Genomic DNA, 18747 nt, shown 5'->3' on the forward strand with positions numbered 1-18747 from the left:
AGGTGACGCTGGGGATAGCTGAGGCACATGGGGCTGCTGAGGGGCCCGCAGCCAGGCTGCCCTCCCCAGGGCCACAGGCAGGGCTCGGTGCTGGGGGTGAGCGCCCTGCCTCGCCGCCTTGCGGCAGAGACACAGCTGGCTGAGGCTAATGGAAACCGTGTCCCTTTATTCACCAGGAGAGGGAGGGACCGTTAAATAAGAGCAGAGAGGGGCCGGGGCAGGCTGCATCCCGCCCCCGAGCGTCCAGGCAGCCGGGGCTGCGGCGTGGGCTCCCAGTCCAGAAGGCACTTGTGTGGGATGGGATGGGCAGGGCGGGGGGCAGCACGGCCCCCCCGGCCCCTCAGTGCACCTGCTGCTGCTGGCTGTGGGGCAGCTCGCCTGCTGGCACCGGCCCTGGCTTCAGGGCCAGGGCAGGCACCTGCTCCTCCTCCACCGACTCGCTCCCGTAGGCGCTGTCCTCCTTGATCTCTGCAAGGCAAGCCCGGGGCGGTCAGGGGGGAGAGGCCGGGGGGCAGCAGGGCCCTCACCCCGTTCCTGCCACTCCCCATACCTGTGCTTTGCAGCTTCTCCTGCGCCTCGGTTTTGCGCAGCATCCTGACGGCCTTGCGCAGCCCCATGGAGTCCAGCGCCTCCAGCAGCCCTCCCAGGCTGCCCCCGGCCAGCTGCGGGGAGAGAACAGTGAGCAGGGAGGGACACGGTGGGGACGGGAGGAGGACAGGGCGCCCCGGCCACGCGCTGACCTCGTAGCTGCGCAGCAGGCTGACGCTGGGCGAGGGGGTGTCCTTGTAGGTCTCCACCAGGCTGCAGAGCCCCAGCCGCTTGGCCAGCTCCATCCAGTCAGACCCGCTGCTGTCCTGGTTCAGCAGCTGCTCCAAGCCCTGCAGCGCGTCGTTGTCCAGGGACAGGACGTTCCCTGCGGGGGACACGCAGCTCTGTCACGCGCTGCCCGTCCCCGCGGCCGGGAGGGCCTTGGTCCTGCCCTGCCCGGGCAGAGGGGCTGCTCACCTGCACGGGGGGCAGCGGTCAGCTCCGCCTTGGGGCCTGGCTGGGAGGCTTGCAGCAGGATGTCCCGCACCTGCGGGACAGACACACGGACATGAGCATCACCCCAAGCACTGACCAACACATCCCAGTTCCCTGGGATGTGGAGGGGCACAAGGCCGGGCCTGGCTGGTGCCGGCACCGTGGCTGTGCTCCTGGCACAGCTCTGCCCCAGGGCATCCTCTCCAGAGAGGCTCCCAGTGCTACGGCCCCCCACCCCACGCTGTGTACCCATGGAAACGCTCCCATCCCACACTGTGCCCCCCGCACACCTTCTGGCTGCGGGTCAGGTCCAACGGCGTGTGGCAGCGGCGCGGTCGGGGCCCTGTCTCCTCCTGCTCCTCCTCAGGGTCGGGATGGGGGCTGGGGCCACGCGGCGTGGCTGGGGACGGCTCCCCCAGCTCCATGCTCACCTCCTGCTCCTCGGGGTCGGCATCCGTGTCGCTGCTTGCCTCCGATGAGGAGGGGCTGATGGGCTCGTCGTTCTCGTTCAGCACATCTGCCCCTGTGGGCGAGGGGTGGCTGAGACCCCGCAGGGCAGGGCCTGCTCCCACTGCCCATGGGAATGAGGGGAGGGGGCGGCAGGTTACCTGCTTTGAGGAGCAGCTTGGTGAGCGTGGGGGAGCCCAGGCCGGCGGCCAGGTGCAGGGGGGTGTTCCCAGCGAAGGTCCGGCTGTTGACATCTGCTCCCAGCTATGGAGAAAGGCGCGAGGCCATGAGGACGGGCCCCTGGTGCCGCCCCTCCTGCGGGGCCCTGCCTCCCTCTCCCTGCGCCCACCCCGGCCCCGCAGCGAGGAGCCAGCCCCCTACCTTCTTCACCAGGTGGGTGGCCATGTTGAGGTTCTCCATCTCCACGGCCAGGTGCAGCGGGGTCCTCCCGCCCTGCATCTCCGTGGCGTTCACGTCCGCCCCCTTCCTGACCAGCAGGTCCAGGCAGGCCGGGCTCTTCGCCTTCACGGCCAGGTGCACGGGCAGGAGGCCTGGGGCAGGGGGAGAGGCTCAGCACCCCCCCAGCCACGCCGGGCCCCTTCCCCACCCGGGCCCTTTGTCTCCCAGCCCCGCTCACCGTAGAAGTTGGGCAGGCGCAGCAGGTACGGGGCAGCCGCACCCAGGTGGGTCAGCAGCGTCCTCACCATCTCTTCATCGCCCGTGTGGAGCGCCAGGTGCAGCAGGGAATTGCCGTAGCGGTCCAGCAAGGTGGGGTCTGCGCGGGCTTGCAGCAGGAGCTGCACCACCTGGGGCTGCTTGGTGATGACCGCCAAGTGCAGCGGCGTCTGCGGGACAGAGGCACCCGTCACCAGCGCTGGTCCCATCCCGGCACGGCCCCCAGCACCCCTCACACACAGCCTGAGCAGGGGGCGGCAGCAGCCCCCAGCACCTGGGTGCAGGTGCAAGCCCCAGATAGGGGAGACCCTCCCCTCAGCCCTTCCCCATGAAAAACAGCCGTCCTGGGAGCCCCGTACCTGCTGCAGGTTGTTGGTGATGTTGATGATCTGAGGGCTGGGGATGCTAACGACCACGTCGATCAGCTGCTTGATCACAGCCGTCTGCTCGTGGATAATAGCAAGGTGCAAAGGCCTGCGGGGAGAGAGGACAGCCTTTGTCCCAGCTCCCTGTCCCCAGGGCCTCCCCACCAGCTGCTGCTCCCTGGCCCTATAATGCCACCCCCTGAGGCTGGTCTCTGAGTGCCAGCAAAGTTTGTGCTGTCCCACCCCGTGCGCCCCTCGCCCTGCACACTCACGTGTCCCCGTTCTCGTCCTGCGAGGCAGCCAGGTGCCTCTGGACAGCCAGCAGCATGCGGGGGTCTGCGGTGACCGAGTAGTCGAGCAGGGCGTGAGCGTTGCGGCGCGCCAGGGCCAGCATCCACAGGTGACAGATCTGGGCTGCAGGATGAAGCGGGACATCAGCACCAAAACCAGCGCCCCCGCCAGCTGCCTCTCCAGGCACGTCCTCCACCCCAAGGCAGGTCTCCAGGCCCCCTCTCTCCTCCTACCGTGCTTCTGCAGCTCCTTGCAGTATACGCTGTCCGTAGGCACCTGCCTGTCGCCCTCATCCCCGTCCACGCTGGGGGCCTTCATCTGCACGCCGCCCTGGTACCCCCCCACGGGGTGCGGGCCGGTCGAGTAGATGCTGTTGTACGCCAGCCCAGGCGAGTAGGGGAAGCTGAGGTTCCCACCTGCGGGGCAAGGGGGCGGGTTAGGGTTAGGGTTAGGGTTAGGCTGGCAGAGCGCGGAGCAGGGATTCCTGACTCACCTCCTCCCGATCCGAAGCCCCCGGCACCGCCGCCGGCTCCCCCCATATGCGAGCCCCCACCGAAGTGCTGGGGAAACTGGGGCAGGACTTTCTTGCGCTTCCTCTCCACCTCCTCCTTATCTGCAGGGAGAGACCGGGGAGGTTCAGGGGTGGGGGAGAACGCCCAGCCCGGTGCTGAGAGCACCCATCCCTCGGCGCTCACCTTCCACCACGGGGTAGTAGGTGAACTGCTTCGAGTCGCTCACGTCCCCCCCTCGCTTCCGCTTCAGCTGCAGGAAGACGGTGACGGGACGGTCGATCTTGGGCTTGTGGTAGGGGGGCGTGCGGAAGACGATGGCGTACTGCGGGCAGCAAAGATGGGTGTTGGCACCACTCCTGCCTGGAGTCAGTGATGAGGCCACTTCACCTCACGGGGCACCCACCCACCCGGGGGCACGACAGGAGCCCCCCTCCCATCTCCCCGTACCTGCTTGTGCACGTCCGTGGGGGAGAAGTCCCCGAAGGCCTGCCAGCCGTTCTCATCATCCTCGTAGAAGCGCACCTCAATGTCATCTGGGGGGGGAAAGGGGGGGTTGGCACCGCCTGTCTCACTGCCTGGCCGGGCTCCAGGTACACGGCCATGGAACCTGGCCACCTCGGGGCCCTGGGGCTTGGACCAGTTCCGCCTCAGCCCCTGCAGAGGGTCGCAGCCGGAGGGAACGCCTTTTACCTTTCTGGACCTTGTCGCACAGCAAGTAGACCTCATCCCCGCCCCGCACCGAGCCTGCCGTCTTATCCATCCGCGAGATCTTCAGGTTGGAAGCTCCAGGGGACTCTGCAGAGCAAAGAGGCGTTGGCAGCCCCCGTGGTGGCAGAGCAGCCACGACCTCCTCACCCGTCCTGCCCTGTCCCCTGCCCGCTGCACGGGGGAGCCCAGGGGCCAGGCTGGCCAAAACGGAGCCGTTCACCCCTTATCACTCTGCCAGGATGAGCAGCACCAAACCACCCAGGGACAGACGGCGGAGCTGCATCCATCAGCCCAACACGGCACCCAAACAGCCCACCCCTTCCGCGCCCAGCCTGCCCCTGCCAGCAGGAGCTGGCCCTGCACTCACTGCTGTCGTGGATGGGGTCTGAGATGACGGGCTGCAGGGCCAGCGTGAAGTTCCCGCTGCTGTCACGAAGGTAGGCGGTGAAGCGCAACCGCACGATGCTGAGGTCCATCACCTTCTTCAGCTCCTTCGCCTCCAGCTCGATCTCTCGCAGCTCGGCTTCTGCCGGGCCGCAGGGAGATGCTGTCAGACACACCGGCCCCGTGCCCAGCCCAGCCCTGCAGCTGCCACCCCACAGCAGGTCCCAGCTCCCCGCAGCCCCACACAGCCCCAGGCTGCCCCCACCTGTCAGCAGGCTATTCGTGTTGCGAATCTTCTGCTGCTTCAGCTTTTCCTTCATGATCTCCATCATGTTCTTCTTGGTGACGTGCAGCACACCCAGGTTGCTGAACCTGGCGGAGAAGAGCCCGCTGTCATTGCAGAGCCAGCCCCGGGGCACACGGGCCACCGAGGGCCAGCAGAGCCAAGCACAAGGCAGCAGGGCAGCAGCAGGTCAACGTGTGCCGGGCAAAGAGGAGCCGCCACAGCGGCGAGGAGAGGAGCCCAGAATGGAGGGCTCTGCAGGCGACCAGCCCAAAGCGGGGAACCGGGAGGGCTGGAGGGCAGAGGGATGCAAATGGGACCAGGCTGAGCCAGCAGCAGGGGTTGGATTTACGGGACCTACAAGGGACTTCGTGTGCAGCAACAGAGCGCAAACAGCTCCTGCCCCTCCTGTCCCACTCCAGCAGAAGATCTGAGGAAAACACCCTTTCTTCCCCAGATTGGGCTGCTCAGGCTACAGCAGTGTTGAGGCACACGGCAGCAGAGCCAGGCAGGAGCCTGCCTGCTTCAGCCTCAGCCACCGGCTGGGCAGGAGCCCCCCGACAGGTCTATGGAGCAAGACGCAGAGCCCGGCTGCCTGACGAAGTTATCTGCAGAGCTGGAGGAGAGCCTGCCCTGGCTGCAGCAGGAGCTGCAACCCCGAGGACAGAAGCCCAAAACAGGCATGCAAGCAGCTGCATGTGCTGGACCCAGGGCTGGCCAAACACTCGGGGACAGAGCTGTGCTGATGACCTTGTTCAAACGCGCTCCTGGCCCCGTTGAGCAAAACCAGCTCCCAGGGGCATCGGCCCCCCTCTTCTCCCCAGCCCCCAAATGTGTAAAGCTGCAGGGCCTCCAGGCACCCTGTGTGGGCAGGAGGCTGCCCCAGCCCGCCAGGTCCCCTTCGCACGTACTGCGCGGTCATGTCCTTGGGTCCCACGATGGCCACGCAGTTGCCGGCCTCGTTGCACTGCTTGCCCACCAGGCTGTGGGCGTGGACGCGGGGAGGGTCGCTGTGTGTCACCAGGTCCACCTCGATCCGGGCCATCCCTATGTAGTTGCAGATCTGCGGGGAGACGGGAGATGAAGCAAGGTACAATAGTCAGTGCCAGGGCTTCGCAATATCCATTAATGTCCTCCCTTCCAGGCTCCCCTCCCAGTCCCTACACGCATCCCCAAAGCCCGTTCCCCCCCCAGCACCATGCTCACCTTGACAGTGGGGTACGTCTTGCGCCCCTTCTCGCTGGATGCTCCCGGCAGCCCCCCGTGTGAAGGGCCCTCGCAGCCATACCGAAATCGGAAACCCCGCTGTGGAAGCACGGAGGGGGTCAGACCGACGGCACCGGAGCGTGCCCCCGGCGCTCTGCCTGCCCCTGCCCGGGTGAGGTCCTTACCTGCTTCGGCTGCTCGATGATGATCAGGTAGGGGCCTTCTACTGGAGGGCAGAGAGGAGAGGCACCGGTGAGAAGCACAGGGCAGCCAGTGTGTGCTCCCAGTGCTGATGCTGGAGGTATGGGGACGGTGGTGACAGCGAGGTGACCCCTGTCTGTCCCATGGGGTCCTCAGGGCCCCAACCCCTGGCTGGGAGCAGCCGTCAGGATGCTCTGGCACTCGGGGACCCCCAGCACAGCCCCAGCTCAGCTCCCTGGCGGATGGGGCAGCACGGCCGGGCTGACCAGCCCCATCCCGGTGGCACGGGGCAGGGATTCCCACCCAGCCCACGTCGGGGACACGGGGTGCACGGCCCGCGGCGCCGCTGGGAACCACCCGGCGTGAGTCAGCCCGCCGGGAAACCCCGCTGCCGCGGCCGGGGACCCCGGGGGGACACGTCCCTTACCCGTCTGCATCAGGGGCTCCTTCTGCTCCATCATGTGGGTGCCGAAACTGAAGTCGTCGTAGTCGATCCCATCCAGGCACTGGGCGAGGGGAGGGAAGGGGAGCGTGAGACGACGGGGCTGCAGCCCCCGGGCGGGCACAGACCCCGATACCCTCCCCACCGAGCGGGGCGTGTGGGTGCCGAAACCCCTGTCCCCAGCGCCCCCCGTGTCCCGCTCTGACCCCAGGGCAGACAGACAGACAGAGGGACGGACAGACAGAGGGACAGCACCCCGCGGCCCACCCCCCCCCCCCGGCAGCGCTCACTCACGGGCTGGAAGTGCTCGTCCATGTCGGCGCGGGGCCGGGCGCCGGCCTGCGGGCAGAGCGGGCGCTGAGCGGGGCCGGGCGGCAGGAAGGCCCCGCCGCTCCGGAAAGTCCCCAGAAACCCCGCCGAGCCGGGAAATGACGGCCCCGCGCGTCACCGCCCCGCCCAGCGGCACCGGCCCGGATCGGCCCGGCCCGGCCCGGCCCGGCGCGACCCGCGGCTCCCGGACCCCGAGGGGCGGCCGCGGCCGCTCCGCGCCCTCCCGAGGCAGCCGGGGGCTGGGGCCCTGCCCCGCGGCCGGGCTGGAAATCCCGGCGGGGCGGCCGTGAGCCGGCCCCGTCCCGTAACGCCCCCGGGGGCCCGGGCCCGGCCCCGTCCCGTCCCGCCTCGACGGGGCGCCCCGCGAGTCCCCGGCCCCGAGCGGGAGCCGTTCCCAAAGCGCTGCCCCGAGGGGTCCCCCCCGGCCCGGGGGACAGGGGCAGGCAGGAGGGTGAGCCCTGCCGTCGCCCCGTGCCCCGTCCCCACTCACACGACAGCCCCCGCATCGCTCCCGTCGAGGCTGCGGGGCGTTCGCCGGCCTCGTCCCCATCCCCACCTTCCCGCCGCGGAGCCGGAGCGGCCGCCCCGCAGCCCCCCGAGGGAGCGTCTCCCCGTAAAGCAGCGCCCGCAGCCCTCGAGCCTCCCACTCACCGCGGAGGAAGAGGCAGGCCTCAGCAGCCCGTCCAGCCCCAGCATCGCCGCGGGGACTGCCAGCAGCCGCAGACACGGGTCCCGCCGGGGTCAGGGTCTGCCCGGCAGCGGGAAAGCACCGGAGGCTTCTAGCAAAGGGGCAGGATCAGAGCGGAGCAGGGCACGCTCTCGTTCTCCGCATTCCTTTTCCTCACTAAGCAGTGGAAAATTAAAAAAAAAAAAAAAAAAAAACACGTATCTGACTCCCCTGTGCCCTCGTACCATGAATTTCTGAAGCAGTGGTTGCCGCAGGTCCCGCTCAGGGGATTTTGGGTGTGTGGGAGAAGAGGGGAAGGAAGGGGATTGTTCAGCTCGTGAGTGACTCATATTCTTCAGAAGCCGAAAAGAGCTTTTTCAAGGAGATTTTCCAGCCGCTCAAGCCCTCCAAAGGGGCTGCCCTGAGGCTCTGGGCCTGAGATTTTCCCCAGGGCTGCAGGAGCACAGCTGAGCTCCAGCAGCTCCTGCCCACGGGATGCGGCCGAGGCAGCGGCTCAGCTCGGGGTGCGGGGACCAAGGGGGGGCCAAGACCTCAGTGCAAAGCGAGGGGGGACCTTCCTCGGGCCGTTCCCAAGGCCTGGGAGCACAGACGTGACCCGGCGCAGGCCAGCGGGAAGCATCACACGCTGCCTGCTGCCTGGATCCCACCCGGGCACCCTCAGCCCACTGCCAAATCTGTTGCTGCAGATGTCACAAAGAAGTGAAAGAGGGGACAAATGTCCTTCACCGGTGAGCCAGGAGGACCCCCTCTAACCCTAACCACTGAGCCCGTTTGGGGGAGTCCCAAGGCAAACCCTCGAGAAGAACACACCGTGCCCCCTGCGCACAGCAGCTCCCCTTTCTCCTGCGCCCTCAGCCCCATCCCTCGAGGGGTTTTTGCAGCTCGCTCATCTCTGCCCTGCACACTTCCACTTGTTGCAGCAAACGGCATGACTCAGGAACGTCACGGGGCCATGCCTGCCCTGTCCCCAGCCTGCGTGGCTGGGTCTCGCTCGGCAGCTGTCTGTCCCTGTGCCTGCACGCTGGCGTGTCGGAGGAAGCACACCTTGCTCGCTGAGCAGAGCTGGAGGGTCACCGCCAGCTTCCTTGTTCCTGGAAGAGCCCACGGCAACACAGCGCTGCTCTGAGATAAGCGCTGCCTCCCGTGCGTGGCAGGGCGCCTTCAGGCCCCCAGGACCAGCAGGGAGAGGCTGCTTTACACCTGGAGGCACAGCACACTGCGTTTCTGTCCCCCAAGATACTCCCACAAGATAACCCACCTCCCCGTCCTGCCCCCCCGGTGCACCTCTGGACACCAGGATCGCATGCACCCTCACCCACACGCTGCAGGCTCCCCTTGCTGGGCTGATTCCCCCATGTCTTCACGTTCCTATGACTCAGGACGGATTTTGCAGGCATCGCTGCCCCAAGCAGCACCGGCCCCTTGCCGGACGGATGGTGCAGCCCGCTGCCGAGCCAGCTCCCGGTGCCAGGCTGCCTCCACAAAGGGCCAGCCGCTGGCAAGCGCAGCGGGTTACAGCCCTGCTTCATGCCTGCAGCTCCCCGAACGTGACCCAGCAATGCTGGTGCTGTTTTCTTTTCTCCCATGACAGCCAGCTGACTTGCAGAGCTGGTGCCCTGCAGGCACCAGGGAAACGTCCGTCCATCCGGCTGCACCAGCACTGTTTAGCAGCCACGGGAAAGGGCCCTCCAGAAACATGGGAGGCAGCAGGAGCGTGGCACAACTCTGACCTACCCCTGTGTACAAACAGCCCCAGCCACCCACCCGGCTGCTCCTCTTTAAAGCTATTCCCTGCGCATTTTGTTTCTCCAGGAGCTTGCTAATGCCTGCAAATTACGGCCTTAAATTCCCAAGCCTGGTTTCTGCTCAATTCCTGGGCCCTGCTCCATCGCAGCTACTTGTTAGCAACTGTGTGGCTGACAAGGCTGCAGGGTCTTTCCTGCAGGGACCTGGTTCAGAGACCTGTCCTGGAAATCCATCCCATGACCCATAGAAGTAGCGGGGACAAATCCCCTCTCCCAGCCTTCCAGCAGCCCGCCCTGGCACACCAAACCACTCGTATCTCTGTGCACGAAATGCCTTTCCTCCCATCACGGCTATCAAGTTCGTTCTGGCAAACCCCAGCCACCCACTGATCTTCTGTGTTTCTCCTCTAGGGGCCCATAAATCAGCTGCTTTGTTGTGTTATGAACCATCTGCTCCACTCGTGTGCCTGCACATCCTCCAAAACCCCCTCTGGGTGCCGGCGGGGCCTGTGCTGCCCCTGTCCCTGTGCTCCCACGCTGCCCATGGCACCGCTGGTGCTCCGGCTGTGGGGCAGAGGCGCGGGGCAGCCCCACGCACCAGCACCCTCCTGGCACTGCAGGCAGGGACTGGGGCCACAGGGGCACGGAAAGAGGAAAACCAGCCCTGGCTGTCCCCTCCCCAGCCTGCAGCTCCCCAGCATCTCGCTCACCCTCCCCGGCACCTCCAACCTCTCCCTCCTCCCCCTAACCCTAACCCACCCCTAACCCTAACCCTGCCCGCTCCCCGGGGGGCCTCCCGGCCCGCCTCCCCCTTCCCTACCCCTACCCCCGACGCCCCCCGCCGCTCACCTCCGGCCCCAGCCCCGCTCGGCGCCGCGCTCCCGCCGCTGCCCCGGGAAAGTCCCGGCCCGGCCCCGCCTCCCGGGGCTTCCCGGCCGCCGCCCCGCCCCGCCCGGCCCCGCACACCGGGGGCACCGGGGGGCGGCGGGGCCGGGCCGGGCCGCGGGGAGGGGGCGGCCGGGGGCGGCCCCGCAGCGGCCCGTCTGTGGCTGTGAAGTCCCCGCGCCCTGCTCGTGGCGTGGCTGCTGGTTTTGTTTTTTTTTTTAACATATATTATATATAAAAGTCAGAACGCTCCTCTTCCAACTACACGCACCGGGGGAGGCGTCGGCCAGGTTCGTACAGGTGGGCAACTCGGGGGGCGCAACCTGGCCCACACGCACAGCAGCAGCAATGCCCCTCGCGAGGGACAAGGGAAAAACTATATATATATGTGTATATACATCGATCTGTATATATACGTAGCTCTATGTACACACGCACACACTCATTCATCGCCCTCCCCGCTCCCACCAGCCTCCAGGACAGGCTCACACCAGTGGGGTGCTCCCCCCGCATGATTGTCTCCGACAGCCAAGGACACAGAGGGGACAACCCTGACCCCCGTCCCCTAGCAGCCCTTGGAGGGCAGCTCCTGCTCCCCGGGGGCTGCAGAGCCTCAGCTGCTGGAGGAGCCCGGCTGCAGCTCCTGGTCGGGGGGCACGTACCAAGCACCACGTGTGCACGCACACACACGTGCACCCCGAGGCACGCGGGGTCTGGGAGACATTCGAGGTGGGGAGCCGCTGGCAGAGCCCCACTTGCTGGTCCCCACCGTCAGCCTGCCTCCCATCGGGGTCACACCATGGCCAGCCCCTCCGTGCCGTGGATGCAGGCCGTGCCAGGCAGGCTGCTCTCGCCTTTGTAACTTTTGGGGGCCCGGCTGGCTTTCAGCAGCACCAGGAAGGTGTCCGTGGAGATGGCCCCGAACTCGAAGGTGAAGGTGCCGTAGAAGACCAGGACGTCGATGATGAACATCCACTCGCACAGCGCGGCCACGTGCTGCAGCACAAAGCTCTCCTGGATGAAGAACACACCGCCTGAGGACAACCCGGTCAAGGAAAGCACGGCCAGCCCCCAGCCACCCCAAGGAGGACCATAGGTTATGTGTCATAGGCTATAGGTAAATCAGACAGGTTTTGCATTGCCGAGGGCTCAAAATACCCATTAAACAAAATAAGGTGGCCCTTCTGCTCTGCCAGGTGTGGGCTGAGGCCATGAAGGGCCATCATGCTCCCGCAGCCCACCCCAACACCCCAAGGGTGATGGCAGCCAGGCCGGGGCCGCCGTCACCTGCCCACCCCAGTGACCTCCCCACAGACGGCAGGGCCAGGAAAAGGATACTGAAGACGAGGGTGATGAAGGCCACGGCGGTGAGGATGCTACGCAGGTGGCCGGTCCAGTAATGCCCGCGGGTTTTGGCCATGCGGTAGGTGAGGACGGACTGCAGGAAGACGAACAGCATGCTGGTGGGGAAGGCCACCCCCGCTCCGATGTAGTGCAGCACCTTGGCGTGATCCACCTGCGGGCACAGGCCGTCAGCTCGCGGCTCCGAGGGGCCACGAAGGGGACAGCCAGCGCCGCCCCAGCCCTGCCCTGCACTGCGGAAAGCAGCAGGCAGGTGCTGAAATGTTTGCTTTCTGAGATAAGTGCTAAACCCAAACCGGCTGCGTAATCCGGGCCCGAAATGATGAGCGTGCAAATAAAACATGCTGGGGAAGTGCGGTGCCTGGGGGGTGGAGGTGTGCACGAAACAACAAAACACCCCCAAATCCTGCCACCACCCGCACTCCTCCAACCTCCACATCAGCCCCACATTGCCCCGCACCAGCCCCAGCCCCCAGGGAGAAGCCTTACCTGGAAGTTGCCGACCATGGTGAGGCCGGCGGCGCAGAGCCAGCCGGTGGCCAGCCCCAGGGTGTTGAGGAGTGACGGCCCGACGCGCTCCAGGACGTGAGCGTACCTCAGCAGCCCCACCAGGATGACTGCGGGACGGAGACACAGCGCCCATCACACACGGCTGGCTGGAGACCCCCCAATCCCGGGCCCATCCCAGGCCCACCATTTTGCTGGCTAGCACCCCAGGGCCGGCTCTACGCAGCGCCCCGCTCCCAGCCCGGCACTAGGCCGAGCGTCCCGCTCCCTCAGCACCGCGCACTTACCCATGAAGGAGCCCAGGCTGCAGATGAGGCTGAAGAAGCAGCTCTCGGGAGGCAGGGTGCCACACTTGCTGTGGGGACAAGGCACGGCACGGGCAGCCCTCAGCAGGGGGCACCAGGGTGCAGGACCCTCCCCAGGGCCCGCTCCTGGGCGGCCCCGAGCACCCGCTGCTCGTCCCCATCTCTCCCAGGGGCTTCCCTCTGCCGCTCCGTGCCCCCAGGGAGGAGAGGGGCTGGGTTCGGCCCGGCCCCCAGCCCACCCACCAGCTCCTCACCTCACAAGGGGGATGTGATCCAGCGTGCAGCAGGAGCCGGGGCCATCCACGCCGCACGACTGGTTGTAATTCCTGCGGGGAGCAAAGGGACGGGCTGGGGGGGCCTGCAGCCAGGGAGCACCACCCCCGGGGGGCATCACGCCCTGGATGCCCACAGGGAGCCCCGGGGCAGGAGCAGGAACACGCAGCTCCCAGCCCTGGCACACACAGCCCCGGGCTGGCAGCGCGGGTGGAGCCGGGCGCGCAGCCACCGGCAGCTCCGGGCTTGCAGGGAACGTGGCGCCCGGGCGGGAAACGGATCCCAGGGGCACGGGCACCCCGCAGTGCCCACCCCGGCTGGCCCCGGGGCCTCTTCAGCAGCTTTTTGACCGAGCTGCCCCCTCAGGGGTACATGCCTCTTGTCCCCTCCATGCCACTACCAGGCTGTGGGCAAAGCCCTAGAGCAGGCTGCTGGCATGGGGAGGGATGGCTCCTCTTCTGGGGGATAGGGGGGCCTGGCCACACAGCGACACCCCCTGTATTGGAAAGGGGCTCCGCTGCCCATGGCCATCCCAGAGGAGGCAGGGCTGCCCTGAGCACAAGCGGGAAGGAAGGGAGGAAATCCCCTCTCCCGCGGTCTGGCTGCAGCTTCTCCCAGCGCAGCTGCTGGCCGGCGTCCCCCAGCCCTCCCAAGTGGCCTGGGGCACCTGGGTGGCCCTGGCAGCAGAGTGACTGCCTCTGGGGCACCACCACACAGCATCAGCCTGCGGGACCATCACGAGGGAGTGGTACTGTTGTCCCCAACACCTGATGGTGGGGCACAGCAGGGGCAAGGCCAAGGACATGGTGGGAGGAAGGTGACAGGACGGTCAGAGCCGTGACACCCAGGGAAGCCGCCTGGGCTCTCCCAGGAGCTGGCACCTGATCACAGAAGGGTTTTTGGGTGTCCTGCATGAGCCCATCACCTGTTACTGCAGCATCGCCCGGGCACTCCTAGCTGGCACAGCCCAGGGGGCCTCCACCCTGCAGCCACAGAGCCAAAGGTGCCCGTCGGAGCCGAGCCGCCGGCCGCCTCCAGCTGAAGCGGCTCAGCAATCGCACAGTTAAGCAGGACTTTTCGGAAAGGGCTGGGCTGGTCTCTGCTGTTTTTTCAGTCTCCTCGTTTACTGGTGGCTTTGTTTTCCAACCGCGAAACCCGAGCAAGGCGTGGAGCCCCACGGCCTCCTCAAGGGCTGCTCTTGTGGTGTTGTTTGGTTTGGGATTTTTCTATTTTTTTTAAAGCAATCAGCCCAAAGTTTGGAAGCATTATTCATCATTAACGTCTGTTTATGCCACAGAGACAACGCCGACAAACACATTCTTCCCAGGACAGAATAATCCATCAGACAGGAAATGGCAGCGGGTTGTTTTTTTTTTTTTACCCTCCTTCAAACACTCCAGCAAGAATTGAGCTAACATGGATTTTCTGGGCAGATTTTTTAGGAGACGCAACAAGCCAAGAGTCATGCAGAAGAAATTCCTGAGAGCGCGGACAGCTCTTCCCTCCCAGCCTGGGGCACAGATGGGTGCCGCAGCACAGCCCTGCTGGCACTGCCAGGGCCCAGGGTCCAAGTCTCCAGCTAGTGAGTCCCGGCCTTCTCCATGGAGACACACGGCCCTCTGTAATTCCCTGACCACTTATTTTCAGGCTTTTTCCGTGCTTAGCGTTTACTCAATGGCCTCCTTCTCCCCGGGTGCCGTGCGCAGGGCCGGACTGCTCACCGGAGCGGCCGTGACCGCACACAAGTGTGCCGGGACGGGGGGGAGGGCTGGATGTAGCTCTGCTCAGCTCCACCATCCCCAAGGCTCTGCAAACACGGGGCCCAATCCTGCTGGCAGCTAGCCCCTACACGGCTTTGCTCCCCCAAAACCACCCGCGGGTCAGAGCAGGTGAGGAACGGAGCAGGACCTGCCGTCAGCAGGGTGTTTAACCAGGGGGCCCCACCACCCTGCCCACCCCCAGGACCTTACCAGTTGTGGACGGGGCAGATGTGGTTGTTGGAGAGCGCCATGGCGTACCTGGGGGAGATGACAGCGGGGGTTACGCGGTGCCCTGCGGGATGGGGGGCACATCCCGGGCTGCCCACATCGCTTCACCTCTGCAGAGGAGCTCACCGGGAGCCGAAAGTAAGGCGCAGGGCCGGCTGTCCCCGCTGGGACGTGACCCCCACCTGCACCCACCTCCCACACCAGCAGCCCACCGGCAGGGCCTGCCCTGCCTCCCCCCAGCACCGGGAGCTGGGGGCTCTGGGGGCCGCTCCGCGTGCTGCCCGGGCTGCCCTCGGGCACAGCGATGCTCCGAGCCCCCGGCACCCAGCCGGCCGGCCGGGCAGGGGGTCCCGGGCGCGGAGCCCCCCCCGGCGCTACTCACACGATCCACATGCCGGTGATGGTGAAGGCGGGCAGCGTGACGGGCAGGATCCCCCAGGCGGGCATGGCGGGGCCGGGCATGCCCCGCCGGGCTAGCGGCGGGCGGCGGGGCCGCCGGGGGAGCCTCCCCGCTGCCTCCTGCTGCCGGGCCGCCGCCGGGCCGCGCTCCCCATGGGCAGCGCCCGCCGCGGGGCCGGGGCCGGGGCCGGGGCCGGGCCGGGACCGGGACGGGACGGGACGGGAGGGACGGGACGGGACGGGACGGCTCCGCCCCGGGGCAGGCGCGGGGTCCCGCTCGGCGCAGGGCCCGCCCCGCCCGGCGGGGAGCGCGGCTGGCCCGGCACGGCCCGGCCCCGGGCGCCACGTGGCGGCGGCCCTGCGGGGCACCGGGACGGGCAGCGGCTGGGGGCCCCCGGCCGGACACCCCGCGTGCCTCAAGCTGCGCCCCGGGTAGCAGGAGCCCAGCCCCGGGTAGCAGGAGCCCAGCCCCGGGTAGCAGGAGGCCAGCCCCGGGTAGCAGGAGCCCAGCCCCGGGTAGCAGGAGCCCAGCCCCGGGTAGCTGGAGCCCAGCCCCGGGTAGCAGGAGGCCAGCCCCGGGTAGCAGGAGCCCAGCCCCGGGTAGCAGGAGCCCAGCCCCGGCCGCCCGGTGCGGCGGGCACGGCCCGCGAGGAGCACCCCACTCCCTTCCCTCCCTGCTGCGGCGCGTGAGGGATCGGGGTTAGGGCGGCTCGGACGGGTCCCGAGGCCGTGGTGCAGTTCGTGCCACAGCACGGACGGATCTTGCCCCATTGCCAGCGGGCTGCGTAATGGGCACCTGCCCGCGCACACGGTCCTGACCCTGTCAGGGCGACCTCTCCTTCGCCAGGCGCTGCCCAGCCGGGCATCCAGTCCAGCTGCCGCCCACCAGCCCCGCTGCCCCGGGAGCTTTCTATTTGTCTTAAATGGAAAAGTTAGAAGAGGAAGCGTGACTTCCCCTGGCAGCGGCGAGGGACCATCAGCCGCGTTTTCCTGCCCGCAGCCCGGCACTAACACACCCTCCTGCCCCGTGGCAGCCAGGGGCATGTGGCTGCAGGTCCCAACACTCCCAGCACAGCCCAAGGGTGCAGATGGCCCTCGGGCCCTGCGGCTGCCTGCACTCCTCCTGCAGCCGGCAGGGACCATCACGCCTGCCTGGGCCCTGGGAAGAGGAAGGGCAACGCTCACAGGCCATGCCGTTGGCCCCCTGCTGCCCCCAGCTCAGGTTATACAACCCCGGGCACAGTATTGCACACTGGGACTTGTAGTCCCTGGAGATCTTCCTGAAAAACTGAAGCCAAGCTGGCTCCTCGAAGGCCCAGCGTCTTTCCCTGCTCTGTAGCATGGCATTGCCCCACCTCTCGCTGCAGGACGCTGTGCCCCACAACTTCGTTCCGTGCTCCCCCACCTGCCTTTGCCTTGCCGCCGGCCGGAGGACAGCGGGCACGACCCTCGCTCCCGGCGGCCCCGCGGTCGCACGGCGGCGGCAGGAACAATGCTGCCCAGTGTGGCGGGCGCCGGGCCAGTGCTGCAGCTGCTGCCGCCTCCAGCAGCCTTTGTGGGGCTGGGATTGTTCCTGGACAATGGGACGGGCAGTGCAAACCCAAGCAGGCTGCTTTGCATGCGCAGGTGGTGCGGAGCAGAGGGGGATGCGTTTTCAGGATGCTTCAGGCTCTAACACGAGCAGGTTTCCCGATGGAGCTCAACAGGTGGCGTTTCCAGGAAGGAGCTTGGTAGTTAGGGAAAAGCCAGGTCACTTTTGGATGGCGCCTCTCTGAAATCACTGGGTCTGCTGAGTACGCTTTAGCACACGGCCTTTTTTCCTGTTAATACTGAATCTGAGTAAAAGCAGCATTGCTTCAGATTCTGCACTTACAAGTTTCAGCGTCAAATTTACATTTTTCAGCCAGAGCTTATCTTTTAAATAGGGCTTTCTTGTGTTAGAAGGCTTCATACTGAGGACAACACCAGCTCCACAGTAAGCCCTTCTATTGACATATGCTGATTACTGACATTTATTCCTGCTCTCTTTCAGCTGCGGAAGCTGTTCTTGATGTACATTGGAACAGCAAGAGGCAAGCAAACCCAAACTACTGTGATGTCTGTCCAGCATCCTCTGGAACAACAGTGAGTCAGACCCGTAAAAATGAGAAAGAAGTCCAAGTCTAGCAGAAGTGGATGCTGGGACAGGCTTGAACGCTAGGGCTGTGACCACCCCTGCTCACCAACAGCCGCTGGCAGCACGGCTGTTGTGTAATTCAAGTTACAAGGAAAAGTCAAGAGACTTGATCAATAAAACTGTATTTATCACACAGCAAGTGCTACCTGTCAGCTGATCCTTGATCTCCTCTGAGCTCACACTAAAACAATTTATGTTTTTTTTTTCCATAACACTTGAAACCTCTTTATTGCAAAATCCAAACAATGCTGAAATAAATTTATCTATTTTTCAGCCCATTCCTATTTGCACTTTAGTGAAAACCGTTTAAAGTGCAATTTTGTCTTTCCATCCTACATTCTTTACATTCCAGTCCCATTTCCTGCAGTTTCCTCTGGTAGTTTTTGCTTTGCACCACGATTGTCTGAGTTAAGATACAGGGATCTAGGTACAAATTGGGTTTGCAAACAGTTTAAAATGCAGCATCCTCAAAACACCTATCTTAAGGCAACAGGAAAAACTGGGCTTTGCCGGTAAATGACAGCAGTCCAAGAAGTCAAAAGACTGTCCAGGGATCAGAGGGCAGCAGTGCTGACATAAAAGCGCTTTAGAGTTGAGCAATGGCTTATGAAGAGTTAATCATCTAAAGGCTTCAGCAAGCGGTTTGGAGACAGCTTAGAAAAACAGAGCTGTAAATAGAAGTCAAGCCTTGAAAATACAGGACAGAGAGGTGGGCTGGACGTAGAAGCACCATGGGCAGGCAGGGCAAGGGCTCAAAAGCATGAAGGGAAGTGTCTAAGAGCAGCAGGGACACCATGGCTTTGGTACTGGAGGGCGAGGAAGAGAAGGTTACAGGAATAAAAGTATTCAAGGAATGGTAGAAACAGGGAAAGATAACCAGGATTTATTAACGGGGCTTTCCTAGCATGCGCATCACATTTCCATTACGCAATATTTAGACCTTTGACCACGAAATTCAAACAAACTCAGAAGTTTTTAAACTCCTTATTAAGCCCACAGGAATCCTCTGGAATCCTTCCGATAGGGAAGGCATCAGTGCCTCGCACAGCTCTAAAGACGCTGTGTGGATCTTGCCACAACAGAGCAGAAAACATCAGGATGGAAGTACCTGTGGCTGCCCACATCCATGACAAGGAATAGCCCTGGAAGGCTCCAGGATCTCATGCCCTCACCAAGTCAGAGTCCTGTCAGTGGAAATAAGGATTTCTTCCTCATCAGAGGGAAAAGGCTTCTTTCCTTGAAGTGAGCCACACTGCCACCGAGGTCTGTGTTCTGGCTGCGTGCCGAGACGCCGCAGGGCATCTGCTCTTCAGCCCTCATTTCTGTCCTCAGTCCTGGCTGTGCATGAGCACGCACCATTACACCGGAGATCTTACAGCTGACACCAGTGTGCTGCCACGAAAGCAAGAGCAGCCTTAGTTGTTACAGCTCTGCCTTGACCTTGGTGGAACCATTCCTGCCCCACTCTGGGCGGCCCCAGCCTCCACCGCAGCCTCCCGGCTGAGCCGCCCAGCAGTCAGAGCAAGTCCCATGGACGGAGCACGCTGCTGGA

General features: G+C 64.9%; 2 protein-coding genes across 7 annotated transcripts; both read right to left on the bottom strand.

The window, feature by feature from the left end:
- Nucleotides 1–146: 146 nt before the first annotated feature.
- NFKB2 (nuclear factor kappa B subunit 2) lies at nt 147–10288 on the bottom strand. Of its 6 annotated transcripts, none has more exons than XM_067000442.1 (24): nt 10150–10288; nt 7519–7711; nt 6832–6876; nt 6523–6601; nt 6080–6117; nt 5895–5993; nt 5600–5751; nt 4671–4777; nt 4389–4547; nt 4004–4108; nt 3761–3846; nt 3497–3635; nt 3295–3414; nt 3035–3217; nt 2783–2924; nt 2505–2619; nt 2108–2315; nt 1852–2021; nt 1632–1734; nt 1314–1546; nt 1006–1075; nt 741–913; nt 551–662; nt 147–468 (listed from the first exon to the last, which is right to left on the bottom strand). In XM_067000442.1, exons 2-24 carry the CDS (start codon nt 7561–7563, stop codon nt 341–343), a joined length of 2811 nt encoding a protein of 936 aa, XP_066856543.1. In that variant the 5' UTR covers nt 7564–7711; nt 10150–10288; the 3' UTR covers nt 147–340. The 6 variants fall into 6 exon arrangements, with proteins under 6 accessions (XP_066856543.1, XP_066856542.1, XP_066856546.1 ...); XM_067000441.1 differs by having other exon boundaries at nt 6080–6120; XM_067000445.1 differs by lacking the exon at nt 6832–6876.
- A 239-nt stretch (nt 10289–10527) lies between these two features.
- Nucleotides 10528–15246, bottom strand: TMEM150A (transmembrane protein 150A). The gene is made up of 7 exons (XM_048069056.2): nt 15003–15246; nt 14603–14650; nt 12614–12685; nt 12342–12409; nt 12037–12164; nt 11524–11701; nt 10528–11219 (listed from the first exon to the last, which is right to left on the bottom strand). Exons 1-7 carry the CDS (start codon nt 15080–15082, stop codon nt 10978–10980), a joined length of 816 nt encoding a protein of 271 aa, XP_047925013.1. The 5' UTR covers nt 15083–15246; the 3' UTR covers nt 10528–10977.
- Nucleotides 15247–18747: the final 3501 nt, after the last annotated feature.

Source organism: Anser cygnoides, chromosome 7, assembly GCF_040182565.1.
Source record: "Anser cygnoides isolate HZ-2024a breed goose chromosome 7, Taihu_goose_T2T_genome, whole genome shotgun sequence".
NCBI classification, from domain to species: Eukaryota; Metazoa; Chordata; class Aves; order Anseriformes; family Anatidae; genus Anser; species Anser cygnoides.

Excerpts from the sequence above, each read along its gene's own strand:
- NFKB2 (XM_067000441.1), bottom strand. The coding sequence starts at position 7,563 with ATGCTGGGGCTGGACGGGCTGCTGAGGCCTGCCTCTTCCTCCGCG. Across the intron at positions 3,847-4,003 it reads GTGCGACAAGGTCCAGAAAG|ATGACATTGAGGTGCGCTTC; the intron begins GTAAAAGGCGTT and ends TTCCCCCCCCAG. Across the intron at positions 2,925-3,034 it reads CAAGGAGCTGCAGAAGCACG|CCCAGATCTGTCACCTGTGG; the intron begins GTAGGAGGAGAG and ends TTCATCCTGCAG.
- TMEM150A (XM_048069056.2), bottom strand. The coding sequence starts at position 15,082 with ATGCCCGGCCCCGCCATGCCCGCCTGGGGGATCCTGCCCGTCACGCTG. Across the intron at positions 11,702-12,036 it reads CCATGGTCGGCAACTTCCAG|GTGGATCACGCCAAGGTGCT; the intron begins GTAAGGCTTCTC and ends CTGTGCCCGCAG. Across the intron at positions 11,220-11,523 it reads CTTCATCACCCTCGTCTTCA|GCGGTGTGTTCTTCATCCAG; the intron begins GTATCCTTTTCC and ends GGTTGTCCTCAG.